Consider the following 23960-nt stretch of genomic DNA (forward strand, 5'->3'; position numbering starts at 1 on the left):
ACCTGCAGAGAGCAAAGACCTCCTCTAAACATTCTGCTCTCTTGAGCCTGGTTCTCTTCGTGCTATGTTGCCTAGGATGAAACACTCCCAGGACTCAACCTGGACCTTGCCAAATCCCTCCACTATGTGTGTGCATGTAGGGGGGGGGGGCATGATTTAAGGTTGCAAGCTCCGGGGTGAGACATTTTATAGATTTGACCCTGGAGGTGAAAGAGGACGGGAGGGACTTCAGCAGTGTATAATGCTACAGAGTTGTCTTCCAGTGCAGAGTGTATAACCCTGCCAAAAACATAAATGGGAGTTACACAAGTGAGGTGCCCTGCTGTTCTCAACAAGGTGTCTGACCCATGCAAGGCCAATGGCTTGTGAAGAGGACACCAGGGTTCGCTGCAGCCAGAAAGAGACCTGGCCTCTTCCTTCCTGCTGTCCTCTCCTGACCACATATGAATAAGTATCAATCCCCAGCAGGGGATGGAAGTTCAGGAGTGCATAAAATTTAAAAAAATGCCTGCCTTTTGTTATGCAACAGCCACACCACCAGAACTGAACAGTTGTGCTGAATCAATGCAAGTGCACATGGAAACACACTACCAGAGGCCCTTTATGGCAGTGGTCCCCAACCTTTTTATCACTGGGAACCAGTCAACGCTTGATAGTTTTACTGAGGCCCGGGGGGGGGGGTAGTCTTTGGCCAAGGGACTTCACCACCGCCACCTGAGCCCCTGCTCCACTTGCTTTCCCTCCAGCTCCCCTGAATTCCTTCCGGCCACTGGGGGGGGGGTGCTGCCAGCTGCAGCTGCGCAGTGCCACGCCAAGGGGGAGCCCCGGCCATGGCGGCCGCCAGAAAGCACCAAAGGTGAGCCGGTGGCATAGTGGCAGGGCAGCCCCCGAGGCAGCAGCTGGGGAGGAGGACGAGGAGGAACCGTGGCCCGGTATCAACTGATCTACAGACCAGTACCAATCCCCAGACCGGAGGTTGGGGACAGCTGCTTTATGGTACAAAGGGTACAACCAGCATCTTAGTCTGAGCAAAAGATTTCTCTCTTCCCTGGTCAGCTGCAAAATATCCTTGCTATACGCTGTCCTCATACCACCTGTCTCCTTACGTCCATATGCTGGATCCATGTCATGTGCTGTAAGAATCCAGAAGTCTGCCTCTCTAGACCTTTTCAGGGGGTATTGGGAGCACAGGCTACATGTGAGCCTCCTGATACCTGCAGTAGCTATTTCGTTTCAGACAAATGGTAACCGTGCCTATTGGGAGGATCAGAAGTTGTGTAACCCCTGAAAAGGTCTCTTTGTTTTAAATGTAGTGGGCAGTTCACATTGCATGCTTTGCATGAAAGGGGTCTGGGTTCAATACGTAACACCTCCAGTTGAAAAGATCCCATGGAAGATTGGGGGAAAAGCACGTGGAGACTCGCTATGGGTCATGGCAGAGAGCACTGGGCCACTAATCTGATTCTGTGTAAGACCGTTGCAGACCTAGGAACAGCTTTGCCTGGAAGGCCAGGATTCCATCTCATTCTGTGTTGCATTTTGAAGAGCAGCTGGCCAGATGCCATTGAGGGAAGGTGGGAAAGTGACTCACAGCCATTCCCATACTGAAGGGGTTCTGGACATATCTGGCGGGACTTCTATTAGGAACAAAATGAACCACAATTCCAACCCAGCGAGGCTGATCTGAAAGCCAGTGACTCACCGAAAAGTCTGCGTCCTCAGCCCGAAGGTGGTTGGCAATGTAGTGCACCCCTTCCAGCGCCTTCAGGATGCTTGGAGAGAGCCGCAACCCTTGGTCAGATGACGGCAGATTCTCTGTTTTGGCCGACGGCCGCTGCACCACTTCCACAAACCCCCTTCCCAGGTGACGGGCGCAAGTGTAGCGGTAATGCAGGCAATGGGGGGGACAAGCCCCTTGGAGGGGGAGCCGGCCAGCAGGCGTCCCCTCCTCGTTGCTCTCCTCTTCTTCACCCCACTTATCGTCCACATCTGTCTCCAGCCAACACCGCGATGTGCTCAGGTTGGCCGGGGGCATGTCGTACTGCCCAATCACCTCCTCGCTGGCCACCCTCAGGGCCGGGGTCAGCACCGGTGGCCGCTTCATGAAAAGCCAGCGGGGGATGAAATCCAGGAAGACGGTACGGACCCACCGTGGCATCTTGTGGGTGCTGGGCGAGCGATGGTGGACGTTGAGGACGAAGACGGTGATGACAATGGAGAGGGTGACAAAGATCATGGTGAAGAGCAAATACTCGCCGATCAGCGGGATGACCAGAGAGGTGGACGGGATAATCTCAGTGATGAGGAGGAGGAAGACGGTCAGGGACAGCAGGACGGAGATGCAGAGGGTGATCTTCTCTCCGCAGTCGGAGGGCAGGTAGAAAACGAGGACCGTCAAGCAGGAAATGAGAAGGCAGGGGATGATGAGGTTGATGGTGTAGAACAGCGGCAGGCGGCGGATAATGAAACTGTACGTGATATCGGGATAGATCTCAGTACAGCAGTCGTATTTCTTGGTGTTGTAGGTGCCCACGGCATTGATAATGGCCCACTCCCCACTTTCCCAGTAGTCCTTCAGATCCACGTGGCGCTCCATGCTCTCCAGGTCAATCTTGGCCTTGTCGTAGGTCCAGGAGCCAAACTTCATTTTGCAATTCTGCTGGTCGAAGGGGAAGAAGGTCACGTCGATACTGCAGGAGCTCTTGTAGATGGCTGGCGGGACCCACTTCACGCTGCCGTTCGAGAAGAGGTGGGCCTTGGTCATGTGGGTCACTGCGAATTCCCCATCTGCACTGAAGACAGAGGGGCAGGGAATTAGTGCGGGTGGAGACAACCCAAAGACCTGTGGCACTTCGGACCTGCTAAGTTATGGCGGTGTAAGGGGTCTTTTTGGGGGGTGAGGCTAGAATCCACTGCCTAGGATGCATGATATGGTCTTCTAAATAGATAGGTATGGACACAGCAAGAAAAGAAAAGAAATTGTGCTTTTGTTTTACAAAATGTGGTGAAGCAATGCCAGCCACAGCAGCAAGTGGGCTCAGTCATTTGAATCCTAGAGTTGGAAGGGGCCAAATAGGTCACCTAGTCCAACCCCCTGTCGATGTAGGATCAGCTCAAAGCATCCAGGATAAGTATATGCTCAGCCACTGCTTAAAGATTGCCAGTGGAGGGGAACTCATCACCCCGTTAGATAGCCAATTCCACTGCTGAACTACTCTGTGAAAAATATTTTCCTGATATCTAGCCAGTATCATTCTCCACGTAATTTACAGCCCATTACTGTAGGACCTATCCTCTGCTGCCAACAAGAACCGCCCCCTGCCCTCCTCTAAGTGACAACCTTTCAAATATTTAAAGAGAGCAATCATGTCCCCTTTCAACCTCCTCTTCTCCAGACTGAGAATGAATGAATGCTCTTTCCTGCATTCATCTCTCCTTATTCTCTTGCATGGAGGGCAGGAAAAGGTTTGTGTTGGCAACAGCAATGGGTTTAAACTATGTGTAGAATGGTAGATATTGGGGGGGAGGGATTCACAGTCGGAGTAGTTCTGCCGTGGAATCTGCTGCCTAAGGAGGTGGTGAGCTCCCCCTTCACTGGCAGTCTTTAAGCAGTAGCTGGACAGATACTCATCATGGATGCTTTGGGCTGATCCTGTGTTGAGCAGGGGGTTGGACTAGATGGCCTGTATGGCCCAGATCTAGGATTCTATATTAAGAAAAAAAAGATTCTCCAAATCTACAGTGAATACAGAGGCTATATGGTACTTTCTTCTGAAGTTTCCCCCAGCAAGTGATCTGTGTTTCTCATTTGGCTGATAGGTGATTTGAGATAGATCCTCTATTTCTGTCAAAGTACAAAGAATGAATGGAATTCAGCTTCCCGTAAAATTTGCTGTAAGGTGACACCGTGCCAGCAAAAAAGTCAAACTCATTTCTTGCTCACATCTCTTGGCTGATGCATGCAAGACCCAAACTTAACACTGTGTTCTGAAGAAACAGCCTGATGGGGACTTCTCTGGAGCTCCAAACGCTTGCACCAAGTTTTCTGTCAATTTATTTGGTTCTAACAAAAAGTATTATGAGGATTTATTTCTTGTTTTCAAAACGATAGATCTCAGTGGAGAACTGGAGAAAGTGCCATTAGCCACAGTTACCACTTGATGGCAGCAAAAGCGCAAGAAATGAGAGGGGAAACAGGCATTTCCCCATAACTTGTGCTCTAGCCAGCTGAGAATCTTGCACAAAAATGGGCCGACTATGCCCCCCCTCCCTTGTTAAGTCTGTGCATTGCTCTTCCCTCAAGGCAGTGTTTTTCAGGTATCCCCCCCAAAATGGGACACCGTCTCTTGTGATTGCACACTTAACAGAGGTTGCCAGTGGCATACTGGCCCTTTCCCCCCTCCCTACTTTCCTCTTTTTGAACCAGTCCTCATACCCAAGAATATGCCCCAATCAGAAGGGAAAAACTGGTGCCAGGCTTGCTCATGGCCACTTCTTTGTGACACAACATCAGAAGAGCTCTGCTGGAACAGACCAGCAGCCCACCATGCCTCACACCCAATTTCTAGCAGCCCCTAGACTGATGGTTCTGGGAAGGCCACAAGTAGGGTTTCCAGCTCTGGGTGGTGACTGATGCACACACGCATTCCAGCAAATGACTGCCTTAAATCTACGAGCTATCAAGTTCACCCAAGCAGATGGACAGTTTTCAGGATGAGAGGGGACATATGTATTTAAACAGTTTCTGTGCTGCCGTTCCCCCAGGCCATGAACATCAGAACACTGGCAGTGGAGAGTGCCATCAGGATGCAACCTCCAGCAAGCCCTTGGGGCTTTCAAGGCAAGTGAAGGACAGGGTGTGGTTTGCCACAGCCTGCCTCTGTGTAGCAACCCTGGACTTCCTTGGTGGTCTCCCAGGGCGAACCATGCTTAAGCTTTTGAGGCCTGATGCTTGAGCTTAAGGCTGGGCATCAAAACACTTAAAGATTTAAATTAAAGCAGCATTTAAGACAAGGTACATATAAAATATTTACATATGAAATGGCCTTGTGTTAAATGAAGCCATTGGCCCAAGAGATCTTTCCCAGCACTCGTTCCTGGAGAACTGGATTTGCTGGGAGGTGAATCTGGAAAATGTCTCCCTCCATTGTCTCCCTGTGAATTTATATATTGGTACAATCCTGTTTCTTTTGCCGTCAATGTCCATGGACTACAATTTCCATGAGCCTCTGCCAGGAAACGCTGGCAAGGACCACAGTTCGACTACCCCTGCCTTAGTATCTTCAAAGCCATTGCCTGCTTCTGCATCACGCCCCTGGTACCCCTTGGTGGTCTCCCATCTAAATGCTAACCAGGACCAGCCCTGCTTAGCTTCCAAGATCTGATGAGATCAAGCTAGCCTGGGCCATCCAGGTCAGAGCACACTTGTGATAATACCTACTTGTTATATAATACGATGTCCGGGATCCAAATCATCTCAGACGGCACACGGATTGAAGTGACGTTGTCGAAATCAGCTGGATTCCACTGCAGCTTGTAGTCATTCCACTCCTGGTGGTCAAGAAACTATTCTTAATGGCCACGGATTCAGATGGTTGACCTGCCCTTCCCTGAGGGTATCCACCGCCTAAAGTAAACCTGGCAGCTCGCTTGTCCTAGGCATGTTGACCCAGTTACACACCACTTGCTTTATTATTGATGATATTTATTTATTTATTTATTTTTATATTTATATCCTGCCTCTTTTGGCATTGCCAGGTCTGGGCAGCTTACAGCACAGTCATAAAAACATACACAATAAATCATCAAAAAACGGTCAATCAGCTGTGTGGGCAGACTAAATCAAAGAGTGTCTTGATTTTTGGTTTTTCAGGGGGTCTATATAGGTAGCCCCAGGCTGTTTAGTTAAGTCATCCAGATGTTCATTGGCCCCTACCAAACGCCTGGCAGAAGAGCTCCGTTTTTCAGGCCTCTTCTGCCAAGAGAACAAGAGTTCTGTATATTTGCACCAACAAGGGAACAGAGCCTCTCACCCTTTGTGGCAGGGCAAGCTTCACCTCTGCCAACTTTCTCCCTGCATTCTCCACAATCGCAAAAGACGGAGGAGTCTGATCTTTGGTTACATTTGGCCACGATCCCTGGAGGGGTTCCGGGAGTCAACAGGCCTCCTGCTCTGGTGGGAGACCTCTCAGTGATCCTCTCTGTTGCCTGCCAGCAACTGAAAGGTCAGTGGGAAGCCCGTGGGCCTGCCACCACCCTACTGGAATGCCAGGGCACTCAAGGATTTGTCAAAAATGCTGTGTTTTAATCACTGAGTCTGTGCAAATCCTAGAGCATCTTTGCTGGAAATCAGGACATTGCTTTCATTCCCCCCCCCCCCATGACACTGTGCACGAGGGCAATGCCTGTCTCCAGGAATTCCAGGTTGCAGCGTGGGAACGCTACCCCAGCCTCCAACTTTGCTTGAACGCGTCCTTCCCCCTTCACGCACCTGTTTCAGCCAAACGTTGGTGGTCATCATTTGGTTCTTTTCATCCTGGATGGGTGGAAAAGGTGGGGAAGCCGAAGAAAAGCTTTGATCAGAACAGAAGCTACCAGTGCAGACAGTTCTTATTGCAACATTCAGGCCTCAAAAGGGGGAGATAAGACAGCTTCACTTGTTTGTTTATTATATTTCTGGCACACTTTCCTCCAAAGGCTCAGCAAACCATTTAAATGCACAAAATTAACATAAATTCTAAAATATTTAAAATACACCCAGTGGGGTTGCTCTGGAATGCCAAACACAATGGCAGTCCCGCAAACCAAGGATGCCCAATGCCTGTGCCAAGACATCTGAGAATGGCGTTCACAAGCAGCTCACAACACTTCCATAGTCTCCAGAGAGGAAACAGGTCTGCTTTCTGAATGGTGCGGCTGGTTTTAGCTTCTGGGGTGCATTCAGCAACAAAATACAGATGTGCCATGGGACAATCCATGAAGTATGCCTAAGGATGCTCATGACTATGAAATATGGCCAAGGATGCTCATGTTGTATCAAACCTACAGCCCAACCAGCATCCAGCCTCACATAGCGGCCCACTAGGTATTCTTGGACGCAGAGACCAAGACCTCCCACTCTTTCTGTTCCCTAACCTCTGAGGTTTACTGCCTCTGAACATGGAGGTTCCACTTGGTCTATTGCCTCTGAACGTGGAGGGTCTACTTAGTCCCCATAGCTTGCAGACACCCACTCTCCATGAACATGTCTGATGCTCTTTTCAAGCCATTGACTCTGCTGACAGTGAATTCCCGAAGTAAATAATTATATCACTAAAGCAGCAGCATAAAAACAGCAATCGAAAGCAGCAGCAAAGCAAGAAGAAAAGCAGGTAAAAGGAAAGGAACAAAGCTGTAAAACAGTACTGTTAACAAAATGCCTGGGCAACTGGCTAAGTGTTGAGAAAGCCATTCGTAGGGGGGAAGGGGGACTCAAGGCATCCAAAAGAAAAAAACCTTAAGATGTTGCCTGAATCAGACCATTTTCTGTTCAGACCTGAGGATTTCAAAGTGTGTGTGTAAAGTATTTTTTGAGGACACTCCTCCCAAACTTTCTGAACAGTCAGGTTCATTTCTGTTCAACTTTCTGCTCTTCCAGAACCAAATTATGTGTTTCTGGCAAGAATAAAAAATCATGGGACTCTAAAAACACCTCTCAACAGTTCATCAAATAAGGTAGGCAAAATCTTGATTGTGGACTTTCTAATGAATTCCATCCAAATGCAAGTCCAAATGGACTTGCTAATGAACTCCAAACAAACAATGGAAAGGAGCTTTCTAGTTCCACTCCAGCCCCAGGAGACTCCAAGATAAGAAAGGAATGTGATACATTGCACACACACACACGAGGTAAATAAAATGCTCATTAACTGTTCACTGCACTCTACAAGTAGTGATTCCCATCTTAGACTCATAGAATCATAGAGTTGGAAGGTGTCATGAAGGCCATCTAGTCCAACTCCTTGCTCAATGCAGGATCAGCCTAAAGCAGCCTTTCTCAACCTTTTAGAATCCCCTGAAACATTCTTCAGCCACACCTCCCTGCCACACCCCTGGGAGTCACATCAGGCCACTCCCACAGCACAAGAAGTGACAGCAGACAAATATTTTCAGATAATTTGTTAACAGAATTACACCTATACTTTGGGCTAGCTACCAGTTTGCACTTCTTCACCAAAGGGAGCCTGCATGGGGAGCCTGCAGAAACAGAGCTGGGGCAGGCCTATGCCACTCCGTCACCCCCATTCCCAATACAACGGAAATAGGGCTGGGACAGACCTATGCCACTCTGCTTCTCCCCACAGTTAAGAGCCAGCTTGGTATAGTTGTTAGGAGTGCAGACTTCTAACCTGGAAAGCCAGGTTTGATTCTCTGCTCCGCTCACATGCAGCCAGTTGGCTGACCTTGGGCTCACCACGACACTGATAAAGCTGTTCTGACCGAGCAGTGATATCAGGGCTCTCTCAGCCTCACCCACCCCACAGGGTGTCTGTTGTGGGGAGAGGAAAGGGGAGACGATTGGAAGCTGCTTTGAGATATCTTCTGGTAGAGAAAACCAACTCTCTGGGTGAGGAATAAATCTAAATCTAAATCTAAATCTAAATCTAAATCTAAATCTAAATCTAAATCTAAATCTAAATCTAAATCTAAATCTAAATCTAAATCTAAATCTAAATCTAAATCATATCTGTCTAGCCACTGCTTAAAATCTGTCAGTGAAAGGGAGCTCATCACTGCCATAGGCAGCTGATTCCACTGATGAACTCCTCTCTACTACTCTAAGAGCCAGTTTGGTGTAGCGGTTAGGAGTGCGGACTTCTAATCTAGCATGCCGGGTTCGATTCTGCACTCCCCCACATGCAACCAGCTGGGTGACCTTGGGCTCGCCACGGCACTGATAAAACTGTTCTGACCGAGCAGCGATATCAGGTCTCTCTCAGCCTCACCCACCTCACAGGGTGTCTGTTGTGGGGAGAGGAAAGGGAAGGCGACTGTAAGCCGCTTTGAGCCTCCTTTGGGTAGGGAAAAGCGGCATATAAGAACCAACTCTTCTTCTTCTTCTTCTACTTGCAGTTTAAAGCCTGTGTCCTACGGCTGTGTCCTTCCTCTGAAGATGCCAGCCACAGTTGCTGGAGAAACATCAGGGACTAAATCAGAGTCCATAAACATAAATCTTTGTTGGTCTTAAAGGTGCTGCTGGACTCTAATTTTGTTATCCTACTTCAGACCAACACGGCTACCCATTTGAATCAGGGACTAAAGCTAGCAGACCACAGCCACACAGCCTAGAAAACCCACGACAGCAAACAGCATCATACTGCCCTCAATATGTGAATACTTCCATCTGCTTTTGCCCTGCCCCAGTTGTCTAGAGGGGGTGCTTTCAATTACATCCGCAAAAAGCACCCCCCCTTTTGTCTCAGCTCTCATGAGGACTAGTATCAAATGACATACATACCACATCAATTAGCTGTGCAATGGCCAACCCAAACCTGACGATAACAACATCTGAAGTATTGGGGACGGGACGGGACCACTTGTTGTAGGCTGTGAAAAGGTACTTGAAGAGCCGTTCTTCCGCCTGGGTTTGCGTCCGGCCCAGGGCAAATCCTGAAATAGATGGAGAGCACAAGAGGGGAATTGGGGGAGGGGTTTCACCTAGAATCTATGGTATACCACAGAGTTTGCCCCTGAAGCTGCCATTTTCTCCAAGGGAATTGATCTCTGTAGTCTTGAAATCAGCCATTATTCCAGAACAGTAGGCCCTACATGGAGGTTGGTATGACATCACTGATTCCTTGTTTCTTGGTAAGCAATACTTTTGCTTAAAGAGGCAAAACAGACATTCTCCTGTGAAGGGCTGAGACCGGGCAATTTTCTCGGAGAGATGCCTGCCTGAGGCCTTGTGAAGTATAACAAAAATAAGTGCTGTTGTACTTTGCAGCCCTTGTCTGGCTTCCCAGTTTCGTAGTTCAGTCTCATGGCCCTTGAATTGTACACCACCGACCACCAGTCCTGAATGCCTGATGAACTTTTGGAACTCACCTGGAAAGCCATAACATATAGCCACTACATATTGCCCGTTTCCACACCAAGGCATGGGTGCAGTTCTCCCTTCCCATGCACAAACCTCGACAGCATCTGGGAAATACATCAGCGGGCCCTAGGACGTCCTTGCTGCTTTGAGGCTGGAGGTGGCCATTTGTTCTGGCTGGGGATCCTGGGGATATCCTGGAATAACAGATCATTTCCAAGGCCTGATTTTGCACTTACTTTTTTTCCTTGCTGTCGATCTGGCTGAATTCAGATCGAATTGAGCCCGAGTCTTTTTGCTTTGTCCCCCCTGACTTGAAACAGAAACCCTTCTGCACTTGCGCATGAGGCGGCTTGCCTCTTTCCTTTCCTAAAGGAGCGGATGAGCAGGTGGGCTGGCAGGGAGGGGGGCGGAGCTGAGGCGAGCCAGCAGCAGCCTCTCATAAAATGAGGCAAATCTCTGCTGACAGAAGTCTGGGATTCTGGAGCACAGTCACCTTAAACATTTTACAAATAAATCTTGGGAGGTAAATCTTTCAACCAGGAACTGGCGCCCAGCCAATCAGGGGCAGACTGCTTTTCTACCTCAGTGGGGAGGATGTTATTCTAGGGAAACACAGATCTGCACTAATACTGGCAAAAGTGGCTTGATCAATTATACTGAGTTTTCTCTGCTCCTGGATATCGCAGGGGAAAGGTAGGGTCACTGCGGCTCAATCAGATTGATTGCAGATGGAAAATTTAAATCTCCCCAAATCAAAATGAAAATTGTGTTCAGTATAGACGGCAGGGATTTAATCGACCTAAAATCTCCGTGCAGATTCAGCCCTGGTGACAGAGTTCAGTTCCCCTAGAGAAAATGTCTGCTTTGGAGGGTGGCCCATGGCATTATGCAACACTGAGGTCCCTCCCTGTCACAGATTCCCACCCACTCCTGGCCTCACCCCCAAAATCTCCACCCCAGAGCTGGCAACCCTGCCTGTGGCCCGGTGAGGTAAAGTAACATAATCCCATAGCATGCTGGCTGCTGAGGAAGTGCAAGTCCAATTCCGCAGTCGAGGCCCACCAAGGCCAAAATTCTCAGCCAAATTACAACTACTGATGCTGCCAGTTGAGAAAATACGGAGCCTCTTTAGCTAATGAAGAGGCCGTTCCGCCAACTTGGCTGTTTCTGTTCCAGGCCATATATTTTATGGGCCTTCATAGTCTTACTGTGGGCTATGAAAGGAGCTGCTCGGAGCCCGTGTCTTTGTTGCAAACAGCACTCTCCATATTTCCTTGATCTTGGGTGATGATGGTCTCTCTTTCGAGGTCCAATACCAAGTTTTAGTTGGTAAAACTTACTGTCAGGTGACCAGAAAATTCATCTGAGGACGTTTTAGTCTGAAAAGTCCACTTCTAAACTCACATTTCCAGGGCTCACTTGCAAAGAGAACTGCATGATACTTTTCCCTGCCAGCCTTCAGGTAGAACTACAGAGATCAGATCCCTGGGAGAAAATGGATAATTTGGAGGATGCATTCTATGCCATTGTGTCCCATTGACCTCTCTGACCTCCCCAGGCTACATCCCCAAATCTCTAGGAACTTCTCAGCCAGGACCTGGCAACCTAACCCCTTCCCTGCCAATGGCCAGGAGGGACCTGGCAACCCAAGCCCAACATAAACCCTAAGAAGTGCACATCAAGTAACAAACATGTTTCTGTTGTTCATGTTTAGTGTTTACAAGCAGGGGACCTGCAAGGGCTTACAAGGGCCATTTAAATTCCCCCTCCTCCATTAGTTCCTCTTTCCCTTTTCTAGCTTTGCAGCTTTTCCTTCTTCCACTCCTTCCCACCCACCCCATCTTAAGTTTCTCCTCCTTCTCTCTTCCCAGCAGCTGCTGTTATGCACAGCACCCTCACTACAAGGACTCCCGGCTACAGCACACGCCCCACTAGGAGATGGTTGTGCCCTGATACACTCTTTCACGGAGGCCTAGTTCCTCTGTCCGTGCTAGGAATTCTACTGCTTGCCCTCAGTGCATTTCCAACTGTCCCTATTTTCTGGTCTCTCTCCCTGATGAATCACTGCTCCTATTTGGTGGCTTTAGGAGCACCTTGTTAAACTTTTGTTCATGTGAGAAGGGCTGAAGCAGCATTTCTCTTGGGCTGGAACTCAGTTGTAACTTAGGCTCCCCTCCCCATTTCAGTTATATATCATTTCATGAGTTAAGAAACGGGGGGGGGGGGGGATTCTGTTTCATTTCTAAAATGTCATCAACATGCCATATCATAAGAATTGCCTTGTAGCTTTGGGCATGCCAGATACAGCCTGGTGACCCTACTCAGGGCCCAAGGGTTACATGTGTATGGGTGGCTGGCGGGACTGGTATGGGACTCTTCACTGGGGTGGAGACATGGGGAGACATGGTGGAGACATGGGGCAGGAATAGGAGGGAGGGGTGACATGAAGGGAACTGAGAAGTGACATAGAGTCACTCTAGGAATCACTGGAAACTTTACGGTCAAATTGATAGAGAGACAGAGACAGAGATAGATGGTTTTGGTACCTGATTTTTACTACTCAAAGGAGTCTCAAAGCAGCTTACAATCACCTTCCCTTCTCTCTCTCTCATGTTGCCACCTACCTAATCTTGGGAGGAGGGGACACGAAAAGCAGGGAATGGGAATATGATCACATTCATTGGGTAGGTTCATAAGGCCTGCATTTATTTGTCTCCTACTTCATTTATTGTCTGGGTTCCTTGCTGAAACTCAAAGTAGATTACAACAAACAAGAAAGCCATGAGAATATAAAGCAAAATTAGAGAATGTTACACATGTGTACCACTAGTAGTATATATATATAATTTTAAACTTGATTCTGCTTTCTTATTTAGACGAATATTAACGAAAAGATGGTGAAGATGGAAAAAGCGACTTAATTACATGACTATCGTTCTTTTAATTATTCCTCTCTATCAATACGCAATCAGGTTTCTTTGCGTTCCGCGTAGTGTCTGCCCCCCACTTAGGTCCAGGGCAAGCAATGAACTGGCAAACACAGAATAAAGATTCAGAGGAAAGGAAGCAAACAATTCACAGAGCAAAGAGACTCCTGTTCGTTCAGCTCCCTCATGCTGCTCTGAACAACAATTTGGTGCAAATGAGAGCCGGGCTTCTCACAGCGCAAAGTCGGCCTCTGCTTACCCAGCCTCATTTGTTTCCATTAGCGTGTTTGACAAGCAGATTTGCTGCATAAATTGAGCACGCTCTTTCTTTCCCTGGACAGCTCTGTCTTTGGGGCAGCAAAGGCCGTTGTCCGGAGAAGTTAGCAGCAGGCCCCCTCAGCGGCTGGAAAGGTGGAAGAGTGATTCTCTCACCAACCATATTTATTTGGTTCAGATATTTATACTCCATTTTTCTCTTCAGTGGAGACCCAAAGAGACTTACAGCATCATTCTGGTGTCCTCCTATCCATTCTCACAACAACCCTGTGAGGTTGGTTAGGCTGAGAAAAATGTCACCCAGACATGGCCTTGGCAGCCTCCGGAAGTCAGATGGAGATCTGCGGGGGTTACAATGGGTCTCCAAAGCGACTAAGACAAGTTCACCTGGAGGAAATAGCAGCTTTTGAAGGTGGACTCTATGGCAGGGGTAGTCAACCTGTGGTCCTCCAGTTGTCCATAGACTACAATTCCCATGAGCCCCTGCCAGCAAATGCTGGCAGGGGCTCTGGGGAATTGTAGTCCATGGACATCTGGAGGACCACAGGTTGACTACCCGTGCTCTATGGCATTATACCCCACTGACGCCCCTCCCCACCCCAAGCCCCACTCTCCTCAGACTCCACCCCCCAAAAAAATCTCCAGTTAGTTCCCAATCCAGAGCTGGCAATCCTGCCCAGAGAAATCCAGATAACGATGTCTGGAGATGCTGCTGCTGGACTCAGACCAGGCCCTCCACAGCCGCTGTGTGAGATGCTGCTCCAGAGCCCCACCCCCTACTGACAGAGTCTGGCAACCTCCTGGGCAGCCACCCAGGCCCTGCAAACAGTACTGGGACTGGGACATCTGGAACCGATGCAGCTGGGGCAGGGGAAGAGCAGCACAGCTAGCGTCAAATCCATGTCTCTCAAGGAAGCCAGGACTGTTGGGAGTTCAATCAGCTCTTTATTAGGATCTCAGCATGGTGTTCCAAGAGGCAGAAGGGAACCGAGAACCCCTTGGGAAACCCCAACTTATATATGATCAGGAACAATGGCTCTTCCCTTCAGTGTGCACTATTGGCCAGTTTCGGTTTACGCTGCCTGGATCCTGCAGTCAGGATCTAGCAACGTATTGGACAGTTACCTTACCCACTTCAATCCTGCCTCAAGCTCAGTCCTCAGCAGAATCACAGACACAACAGCGAGCACACAGGACCCTTCCGTGGTCCATAACAAGGGTTGCTGCCCCCAGAGACCCCCCCACGCGCACGCACACGCACACACATACACACTATTACAATTGATCTCCATGCAACCAAGATCAGTTCCCTGGGAGGAAATGGCTGCTTTGCAAGGAAGACTCAATAGCATTATAGCCTGCTGAGTGGGTATGTCGAACTGGAAGTCTGCTTGCAGACACTCATCCGCCTGGACAAATTCTGTTTTCATTGATAATTGAGACTGCATAGGAGAGGTTGGGAAAGGAGAGGAAAGGGTTTGAGCTGCTCGAGCCAGCCAGAGGCATCTCTGTACCCAAGTAATCTGCAAGGGTTTGGACACCAACTTTGAACCATTGTTTCAGATTCTGGTTTGATACAGAACAAGCTAGGGTCAAGTCTAGTAGCATCTTTGTGACCAACAGGCCAGGTTATAAGCTTTCAAGAGTCAGAGCTCCCTTTGTCAGATACAAGAGCTTTGACTCTCAAAAATTTATACCCAAAATCTTGTTGATCTCTAAGATGTTACTGGACTCAAATCTTGTTCTACTGCAGACCAAGAAGGTTCCCCTCTGAAACTTATCAACCATCGTTCATAGTGGGCTTAATTCAGAAGGATCACATTCACTATCGTTTTGTGTAACTTCTAAACTGAGCAGATGTGTTTGATTCCATTCCAGCTTCCCAATTTCATACTTTTCTGTGTCTTGCAGTATATCCCAAATTGTTCTGTCAACCTTTCTGTAGAAAGTGACTGTCTCAATTATTGTGACGGTTCAGCTCAGATCATGTGCAATCTGACATCAACTCGTAAAGACTGACACAAAGTCATAAGATTTTGTTCACAGCTTCGGGCATCGAAGGCAGGAATGACTAAGTCCTGAATGAGAAATGGTTCCTGAGAAAAGACAGGGAAAGGGGCCTGAGTTCTCTATGGTGCCTTCCAAATCATGCCCTGAGCTTGTCAAACTGCACTCTTCCAAACACCAAAGGCTGCCGACTCAGAGAATGCATCTCCCCAGAACAGGCAGCATTTCCATCACTAAAACTGTCAATGGCCAAGGGGGTAAACGAAAGATACATCCAGTTTAATGCCTCAGATTTTCCTTGAGTTTTGTCTGGAGTTACAGCTCAGACAGGGGGCACATCCAGACAATATGGTGACCCCATAGCAAGTTTAAGGTCTTGGTTCTAACCTTATGTAGTCTGGGCCCTGCATATGAGGGGCTGCCTTTCCCAGCGTGCCCCCCAAAGAATTCTATAATGCCCTAGGAATGCCAGCCTCCAGGTGGGGCCTGGGAATTTCCCAGAGTTAAAACTTACCACCAGACAATAGATATCAATTCCGCTGGAGAAAATAAATGTTTTGGAGGGTAGACGCTAGGGCATTGTATGCCACACTGCCCACCTCTATCCCCAAATTTCCACGACCGTTTCTGCACCGAGGGCTCACCTAGACATCTTTTCATGATGATTTCATGAAAACATCTCTGGGGTTCCCTCTATATCCTCTATCACCCCCCCTCCCAAGTGTTAAGTATATTGGCATGAGCAATCTGGCTTGATTGATTTTAAAGCCAATGTTAATGTTTTAATGTTTATGATAATGTATTTATCACTATGTATTGGTTTTAAAATGTTGGAAACTGTCCCAAGCCAGCTAATTTCTAAACAATTCCTAAATAAATAAATAAAACCAACTCTCTGCTTGTTAAGTTGCATTTCTTTATTATCTGATTTTGTCTCCAGTGGAGACTCAAATCATCTTACATCATCCCCCCTCCTCGGTTTTATCCTGAACAACCAGCCTCTGAAGTAAATTCGGCTGAGAGAGAATGACTGACCCAAAGTCACCCAGCAAGCCTCCTCAGCAGAGTGGAGATTCGAACCCAGGTCCTAGTTTAAGAGCCAGCATGCTAGGCTGGTTCTGTCTCGGTCACTACTCAGGCAAGCTAGTGTGTGATACATGTTGTGAACTGATCTGTTGTTTCATAGAGAGCCTTACAGAATCTATGCACTTAGATGGCAGCCTTGATTCCCCACCCTCCTCCTAAAAAGAGAAGAAAGAATTCCACACTCATTAAACATACTCAAAAAGGGAATTCGGATAACGTGCTACAGAAAACACAGTGAGCTGGACAACACAGTAGCATTGTTTCAAGAAAGTGGTAGGGTGTCTTAAGAGGCAATTACCCCTAACACTCAAAGCTGCAACAGAGGCCCTTTACATTGGCAAATTACCTTTCCTTTGACCCTTGAAGGCACTTTCCATTTTCAGAATGGTTTTCCCTCTGTAAAATAAGGGTCTTTTGGGTTAACTGGCATTGTTTTCCATCTATTTTTGCTTGTGCATTCTCTTGCAGATTCACACTAATTACTTTTCACATTAATTTGCATAAGGAGGCATTTGAATTTGATTAGGCAGTAGGGGAGCTAATTTCAGGATTGGGGAAACAGAGTCATCCGTTACCTGACAAGGACACCAGGAAATAGCAGACAATGACGTTCTTGACGGCTGGGGACCCACCGGCAAGCGGATCCATCTTCCGAGAGGCAGCTGCGGATCCTTTCTCCCCCGCTGGAATACTTTGGCCAAAGATGGAAAAATCCAGAACGTCTCTTTTCATTAGCAAAGTCTGTGCTGAGCAGCAACATGAGAACCGCACGTGCCTGTTTGTGGTTCACTTCCTGGCAGGGCCTTGGGGCAGGCGGTGCTCTCCATTGGGGGCAGACAGCAGGGCCTCACTTTGGTCTCTTCTTGGAGAGTCGTGCCTGAGGCACCATAGAACAAGCGGCCTGGGGTGCAGAAGTCATGGGCACTAACGGGACTCCTTCCCGGGAGGGTTCACCCTGAACATGCTCTCTCTTGCTCATGCAGGATGGCGAGCGAAGAAGACATCTGATTGGAGAGCAAAGATGGTCTCTCCATAAGCAGAGATTTTGCTCCAAGAAAGAAATAGTCCCTGGAGAAGCCTGCAAAAAGAAGACCATGAGATGGCAGCTCAGTGGCACAAGCAGTCTTTCAGCTGGGGAGATGCAAGGGTGGGGATGGGCAAGAAAAGCAAATCTTCCCTTTTCCTTAGAATTAGTATCCACAGAATTACATAAGGAGAAGAAGAGCGAGGGGGTCGCACCACGCTTTTTTCTACCCAAAGGAGTCTCAAAGCGGCTTCGAATCACCTTCCCTTCCTCTCCTCACAACAGATACCCCATGAGGCCGGTGAGACCAAGAAAGCTCTGCGAGAACAGCTCTAAGAGATCTGTGACTAGCCCAAGGTTATCCAGCAGGCTTCATGGGGAGGAGTGGGGAATCAAACCCAGTTCTCCAGGGTAGAGGAGACTGCTGTTAACCACTACACCAAGCTGGCTCTCAAGTGTACATGTATACTAATGTAATGCCATATACATATAGTTGAGGGAAAGGATGGGCAGAAGGATGAAAATCCCTCCCCCTGTATATGCACACACACAGAGTTAACAGAAGAGGAACCCTCCTTTTGCCTTCTTTTATACTTATTGGGAATCCTTACTCTTTGATCTCCTGTTATGTTTCTGCAAAGCTTTTTGTGTTCTGGCTGTCCCATCGGGTATGGCCTGCCTGCATTCATCCTCATGCATATTAAAAAGCACAGAATATGGATATATTTCTTATTTACTTTTGAGCGGCTTATGTCATTTTCCTTTCCTCTGTTTTATTCTCACAACATCTCTGGGAGGTGAGTTAGGTGGAGAGTGTGCGACAGGCCCCAGATGACCCAGTGAATTTCCTTGAGAGAGTGGGGATTTGAATTTGGATCTCCTAGATCTTTATCCAGTATTCTAAACTCTATATCTCACTGTCTTGATAAAAAATTATTTACATTTGTACACCACTTTTCTACACAATGGGGAACCCAAGCAGCTTCTAACACTGCTTCTCTTCCTTCCTCCATTCTATGCTCACTAGAAGAACCCTGTGAGGTAGGTCTGGCTGGGAAAGAGTGACTGGCTCAAGATGACCTAGTGATCTTCTATGGCATAGTGGGGATTCGAATTCGGGTCTCCCAGATTCTAGTCCAGCGCTCTAACCACTGCATCAAACCGACTGCAACATGTAAATACTCCCTCTGGAAGGGATACACTGTATGCAAGAAACTATGATACTAGCTTGGTAGACATGGACCAGGCTGGCCCAAGAAAAAGGCTGGACCGTTTAATATCCATGATCTGGTTCCTGCAATAAGAGCATCCTTATCTCACCACTGCAATCCATCCTAAAACAGCCAGGGTTTGTGGCACAGAGCTTGGGGACATGGGGAAGCCCAAACCCATCTCATATTTCAGACTGAGTAGGATGAAAGCAGCAGCCCTCCCCATCCAAGAGCTGCAAGATGCTTAGAATCAACTCTGCGCTATGAAGTGCTTCTCTTTTAAGTTGGGGAACGTGATCAGACCCGTTCAAGAAAAGACCAAAGGACTGACATTTGCATGCAGAACAGTCCCTAGCCCAGTCTATAAATCCTTTACAATTGGAATCCGAAACCAAATAGGGAAGTAGCTGTTATATTTCATCTTGGCAGGTGCATCACACCTTGGCTGGCTTTTTTTTAATTAAAAGCCTCCTGCTTCAGTCTGCAGGCCCAGAAGACGATCCTGCATGGAGCTTTATTGTCTTTTGCTGCCTTTCCCCCATGTCCATCTTTCTTGGCATTGTAATTTGGATTACCAAGCAAGAATAATCACGTCTCTGAATAGCACTTAGATATAATGAATAAAGTTAGGAATATCACTCTTCTGGTCCCCTGCAATTATTCAGGTTCCTTATTTATCCTATATCAACCCTCTTCTTCCTTTCCTCTCTTCTGCCTTCCAAATAATCTGGCATGGGAGGTTAGGAGAAGAGAGAGTGATGGATCCAAGGCCCTCTAGAGAGTTTCTCATTCTCAAACCGCTTCTATTGGTCCATCCTAGAGCCCCCAACATTTAAACCTGTCCTTCCTTCTGTTTTCCCTTCACCCAGGAACCTTTGGTTGGTTCAGACAAAAAGATTGGTTGTAGAGAGTCAAGCCTGCCTTCAAAGATGGAACACCTATTCTATGATGATAGAAAGGCATTATCTTCTCCATCATCATAACTGATTATAGAATCATAGGATCGTAGAGTTGGAAGGGGCCATACAGGCCATCTAGTCCAACCACCTGCTCTACGCAGGATCAGCCTAAAGCATACAGGATAAGTATCTGTCCAGCTGCTGCTTGAAGGCTGTCAACGAGGGGGAGCTCCCCACCTCCTTAGGCAGTCAGTTCCACTGCTGAACTACTCTGACTGTAAAAAAAATTATTCCCTGTTATCTAGGAATGGTTTTCCTTGTAGTTTAAGCCCATTACTGCGGGTCCTATCCTCTGCTGCCAACAGGAACCTTTCCCTGCCCTCCTTTAAGTGTCAACCTTTCAAATACTTAAAGAGAGTAATCATGTCCCCGCTCAATCTCCTCTCCTCCATGCTGGACTTCCCCAAGTCCCTCAGCCTATCCTCATAGGGCTTGGTTCCCAGGCCCCAGATCATCCTCATTACTCTCCTCTGAACCCTTCAGCTTTATTCACATCCTTTTTGAGGACTCCAGAACCACACACAGGACTCCAGGTGTGGTCTGACCAGCACGGTATACAGGGGAACTATGACATCTTGTGATTTTGATGTGATACCTACATTCACCTTCTTTACTGCCACATCACACTATCTGCACATATTTACAGTCTACAACTACCCCAAGATCTTGTTCACACGCATTGCTACCCAGAAGAGTATCTCCCATCCACTATGCATGCTTCTCATTTTTGTGACTCAGATGTAGAATTCTGTAATTCTCCTTATTGAATTGCATCTTGTTCTCATTGGCCCACTTTTCCAGCACGTTCAGATCTCATAGGATTCTATCTCTGTCTTCTGGGGTGTTTGCTGTCCCTCCCAATTTGGTGCCATCTGCAAATTGAATGAGGAGTCCCCCCATCCCCTCATCCAGATCACTGATAGAAATGTTGAAAAGTACCAGACCCAGCAGCGAGCCCTGTGTGATCATAATTCATAGTAATAATTAAATGCCATTAAGTCACCGCTGACTTATGATGTCCTCTCATGGAGTTTCCAAGGCAAGGGATAAGCAGAGCTGGCTTGCCATTGCTTTCCTCAGCAGAGCAACCCTGGGCAAGGTTTAAAATCAAGTAGCGCCTTGAAAGACCAGCCAGTTTTCTGGGGCAGAAGCCTTTGAGTTAAGGCTCAGGGCGGGTGACATCAGTCAATCAAGACCACAAACCTTTAACATCATATTTGACATTGAAAGCAATTGACACACACAAAGTCTGATGGTGTTAAAAAGACACTGGACAGACTCATGGGAGGTACATCTATCAACACTTACTAGCCACCAGGAGTGGCTTGAGGATTTGCGGGGCCTGTAGCACCAGAGCCACTTTAAGGATTTGTGGGGCCCCAGCAGCGTACAATTGTGGCTAGAGCAACCAGACTGGCGGCAGAGCCCCCCCCCACCCCCGCCCAGGTGGAAAGGGGTGTTACTGTGAGTACTCTTAAGGAGGGCAAAGGGGGAGGAGAGAGGCTGTGGCCCTGATCCATTGCACGGGACCCCTGCAAGTGTAGGGCCATAGCATGTGCTACATGTGAAACATGGGCAACCTGGCTCTGTGAGCCCCAATGGCTTAATGGGATCCCTGCCTTCAGGTGCTGTGTGCATCTGAAGACCAGTTGTTGAAGGGACAGAAATGACACAGGGTAGTTTTGCCCTGCATTTCCTGCTTGGGAGTTTCCTGGGAGCATCTGATTGGTTAACTGTAAGATTCTGGATACTGAGCCTCTTGGGATGATCTAGCTAAGCAAGATTTCGTTTCGCCCCTTCGTTTGTTCCGAGGCCCAGGAATGGCCAACAGGCCCTACCTCCATAGCTCGTAGCAAATTCCTGCTCAATACCCTTTGACTTGTTAGAGGTCAGGACTGCAGCAGCTCTTGAACTGGGGACCAGAAAGTTGTCAGCCAGGAACCCAAGCTGGGCATCGCCATCCAACTTTATGATTTGTTTGTTTGATTTCTATACCGCTCCTCCCCACTAGTGGACTCAGGACTGTTTACAATAAATAATAATGTCGAAAAAACCCATACCCCCTCCACCCTCCTAGATTAGACACCCACTTGGATTGTAAACTAAACATGAGCAGGCAGTGTGATGCAGCAGTAAAAAAGGCAAATGCCATTTTGGGCTGTATCAACAAAGGCATCACATCAAAATCACAAGATGTCATAGTCCCATTGTATACGGCACTGGTCAGACCACACATGGAGTACTGTGTGCAGTTCTGGAGGCCTCACTTCAAGAAGGACATCGATAAAATTGAAAGGGTACAGAGGAGAGCAACGAAGATGATCTGGGGCCAAGGGACCAAGCCCTATGAAGATAGGTTGAGGGACTTGGGAATGTTCAGCCTGGAGAAAAGGAGGTTGAGAGGGGACATGATAGCCCTCTTTAAGTATTTGAAAGGTTGTCACTTGGAGGAGGGCAGGATGCTGTTCCCATTGGCTGCAGAGGAAAGGACAAGCAGTAATGGATTTAAACTACAAGTACAACAATATAGGCTAGATATCAGGGGGAAAAATTTCACAGTCAGAGTTCAGCAGTGGAATAGGCTGCCTAAGGAGGTGGCGAGCTCCCCCTCACTGGCAGTCTTCAAGCAAAGGTTGGAAACACACTTTTCTTGGATGCTTTAGGATGCTTAGGGCTGATCCTGCATTGAGCAGGGGGTTGGACTAGATGGCCTGTATGGCCCCTTCCAACTCTATGATTCTATGATTCCTCCCCGGCTAACTAGATGTGGGGGCGGGGGAGCCAAGGAGGAAGAAGGAGGCCCATTGCAGTCCCAAACAGCCACTGCTTCAACCATATGCCTGCTGGGAAAGTGCTGTCTTGCAGGCCCGGTGCAACTTTGACAGCTCCATCAGGGCCCAGATTTCAGCAACTCATTCCACCAGGTTGGGGCAGGGCAAAAAAGGCCCTGACTTTGGTCAAGGTCAGGTTAACATCTTTGGAGGCAAAGTTGGCATTAGCAGAGCATAACACTCTCTGGGGAACCTATTGGGAGAAGCAGCCCCTCAGGTACCTAAGAAAGAGCAGCAGCATTGGTTTTTATACCCCACTTTTCACTGCCTGAAGGAGTCTCAGAGTGGCTTACAATTGCTTTCCCTTCCTCTCCCCACAACAGACACCCTGTGAGGTTGGTGAGGCTGAGAGAGTTCTGACAGGACTACTCTGTGAGAACAGCACTATCAGGATTGTGAGTAGCCCAAGGTCCACCTAGCTGGTTGAGGAGCAGGATGTCAAACCCAGCTCGCCAGATTAGAAGCCACTGCTCTTAACTACTGCACCACACCGGAGACTAACTGAAGAGGTTTTTTTAATGCCCTGGGGCCTGACCAAGCCAGGGTAGATCCCCTGATGCCTAAACAGACTCCTGGGTCTGGTTTTCTCAGCCACCTGAGTCACCAGAAGCCTGACTCCTGCAGGCTATAGATTGACTCAGTTTCTCTGCTTTGCTTTGCTCCACCCACAGCTGCACAGAGGCTGCCTCTCCCCGGACCACGCTGGTTGTTTGCTGCCAGTCTCAAAATGAAGCAAGAACCCACAAAGGATATATGTTTTTTAAAAATACACAAATCTCTGCTTGAGCACCTTCTCTTCACCCCCGAAAGGAAGGCACTCAATTGTTTTTTGTTTGAGATGGGCCCGTATCAAGCACAGATCCCCACAAAGATCTTTCATGCCTTTGTCAGCCAGCAGCTGATGGCAGGGAGGGGGCAGGAGACAAAAGAGAGAATCTGACCCCAGCGGGGGCAGGAGACAAAAGAGAGAATCTGACCCCAGCGGGGGCAGGAGACAAAAGAGAGAATCTGACCCCAGCGGGGGCAGGAGACAAAAGAGAGAATCATTGGTGCGGCTCATCCTACAAAGCCCCTTCGAGGCTCCCAGCTGCGGGACAGAAATCGAAGCGGAATCAAAGCATATTGGCAGATGCACACAGAGGTCTCTGCCCACTTTGGCTGTGTTGGTGCCCATGACGGAAGAGTGCTAGGGGTTCCCTTGCCGTTGGGAGTCTGGAGCAACAAGCAGATAAAGCAATAGAAGGGCTGTGAGGTTTGGCCAGCGGTAGGAGCTGCAAGCGTGTGCAGCTTTAAAAGGGGATGAGAGGCCCATCCGTGGCTACTAGCCACGGTGACCAAGGGGAACCTCCACACTACCATCCCCAGAAGGCATCCTGGGTGTCAGAAATGAACTTTCTCTGCCTTTGCCTAGACAGTGACCCCCCAAGTCAAAGCAGAGAACCCGGAGCTAAAGGAGCCCCCTGTCCGGCCCAGTACAAGACAGCTTAATATATTCATATGCAGGCAAGAATGTTGACCTACCTTACAGGGTTGTTGTGAGCTATGTGGAGATCATTCATGGGAG

At 48.2% G+C, this 23960-nt stretch overlaps 1 protein-coding gene across 3 annotated transcripts in view; it reads right to left on the bottom strand.

The window, feature by feature from the left end:
* Positions 1-23960, bottom strand: part of CHRNA2 (cholinergic receptor nicotinic alpha 2 subunit) — a 32076-nt gene that overhangs the window by 4637 nt on the left and 3479 nt on the right. Inside the window, exons 2-6 of one of the 3 annotated variants that reach the window (XM_077331366.1) lie at positions 16947-17449; positions 9497-9648; positions 6491-6535; positions 5441-5550; positions 1703-2792 (exon numbers count right to left, since the gene is read on the bottom strand). In XM_077331366.1, the coding sequence (XP_077187481.1) occupies positions 1703-2792; positions 5441-5550; positions 6491-6535; positions 9497-9648; positions 16947-17103 (1554 nt within the window). In that variant the 5' untranslated portion in view covers positions 17104-17449. Of the gene's footprint in view, positions 1-1702; positions 2793-5440; positions 5551-6490; positions 6536-9496; positions 9649-14575; positions 14976-16717; positions 16752-16946; positions 17450-23960 lie in introns of those variants that run through there. The other 2 variants (XM_077331368.1, XM_077331367.1) reach the window with 2 other exon arrangements.

This window comes from Paroedura picta, chromosome 1, assembly GCF_049243985.1.
Source record: "Paroedura picta isolate Pp20150507F chromosome 1, Ppicta_v3.0, whole genome shotgun sequence".
NCBI classification, from domain to species: domain Eukaryota; kingdom Metazoa; phylum Chordata; class Lepidosauria; order Squamata; family Gekkonidae; genus Paroedura; species Paroedura picta.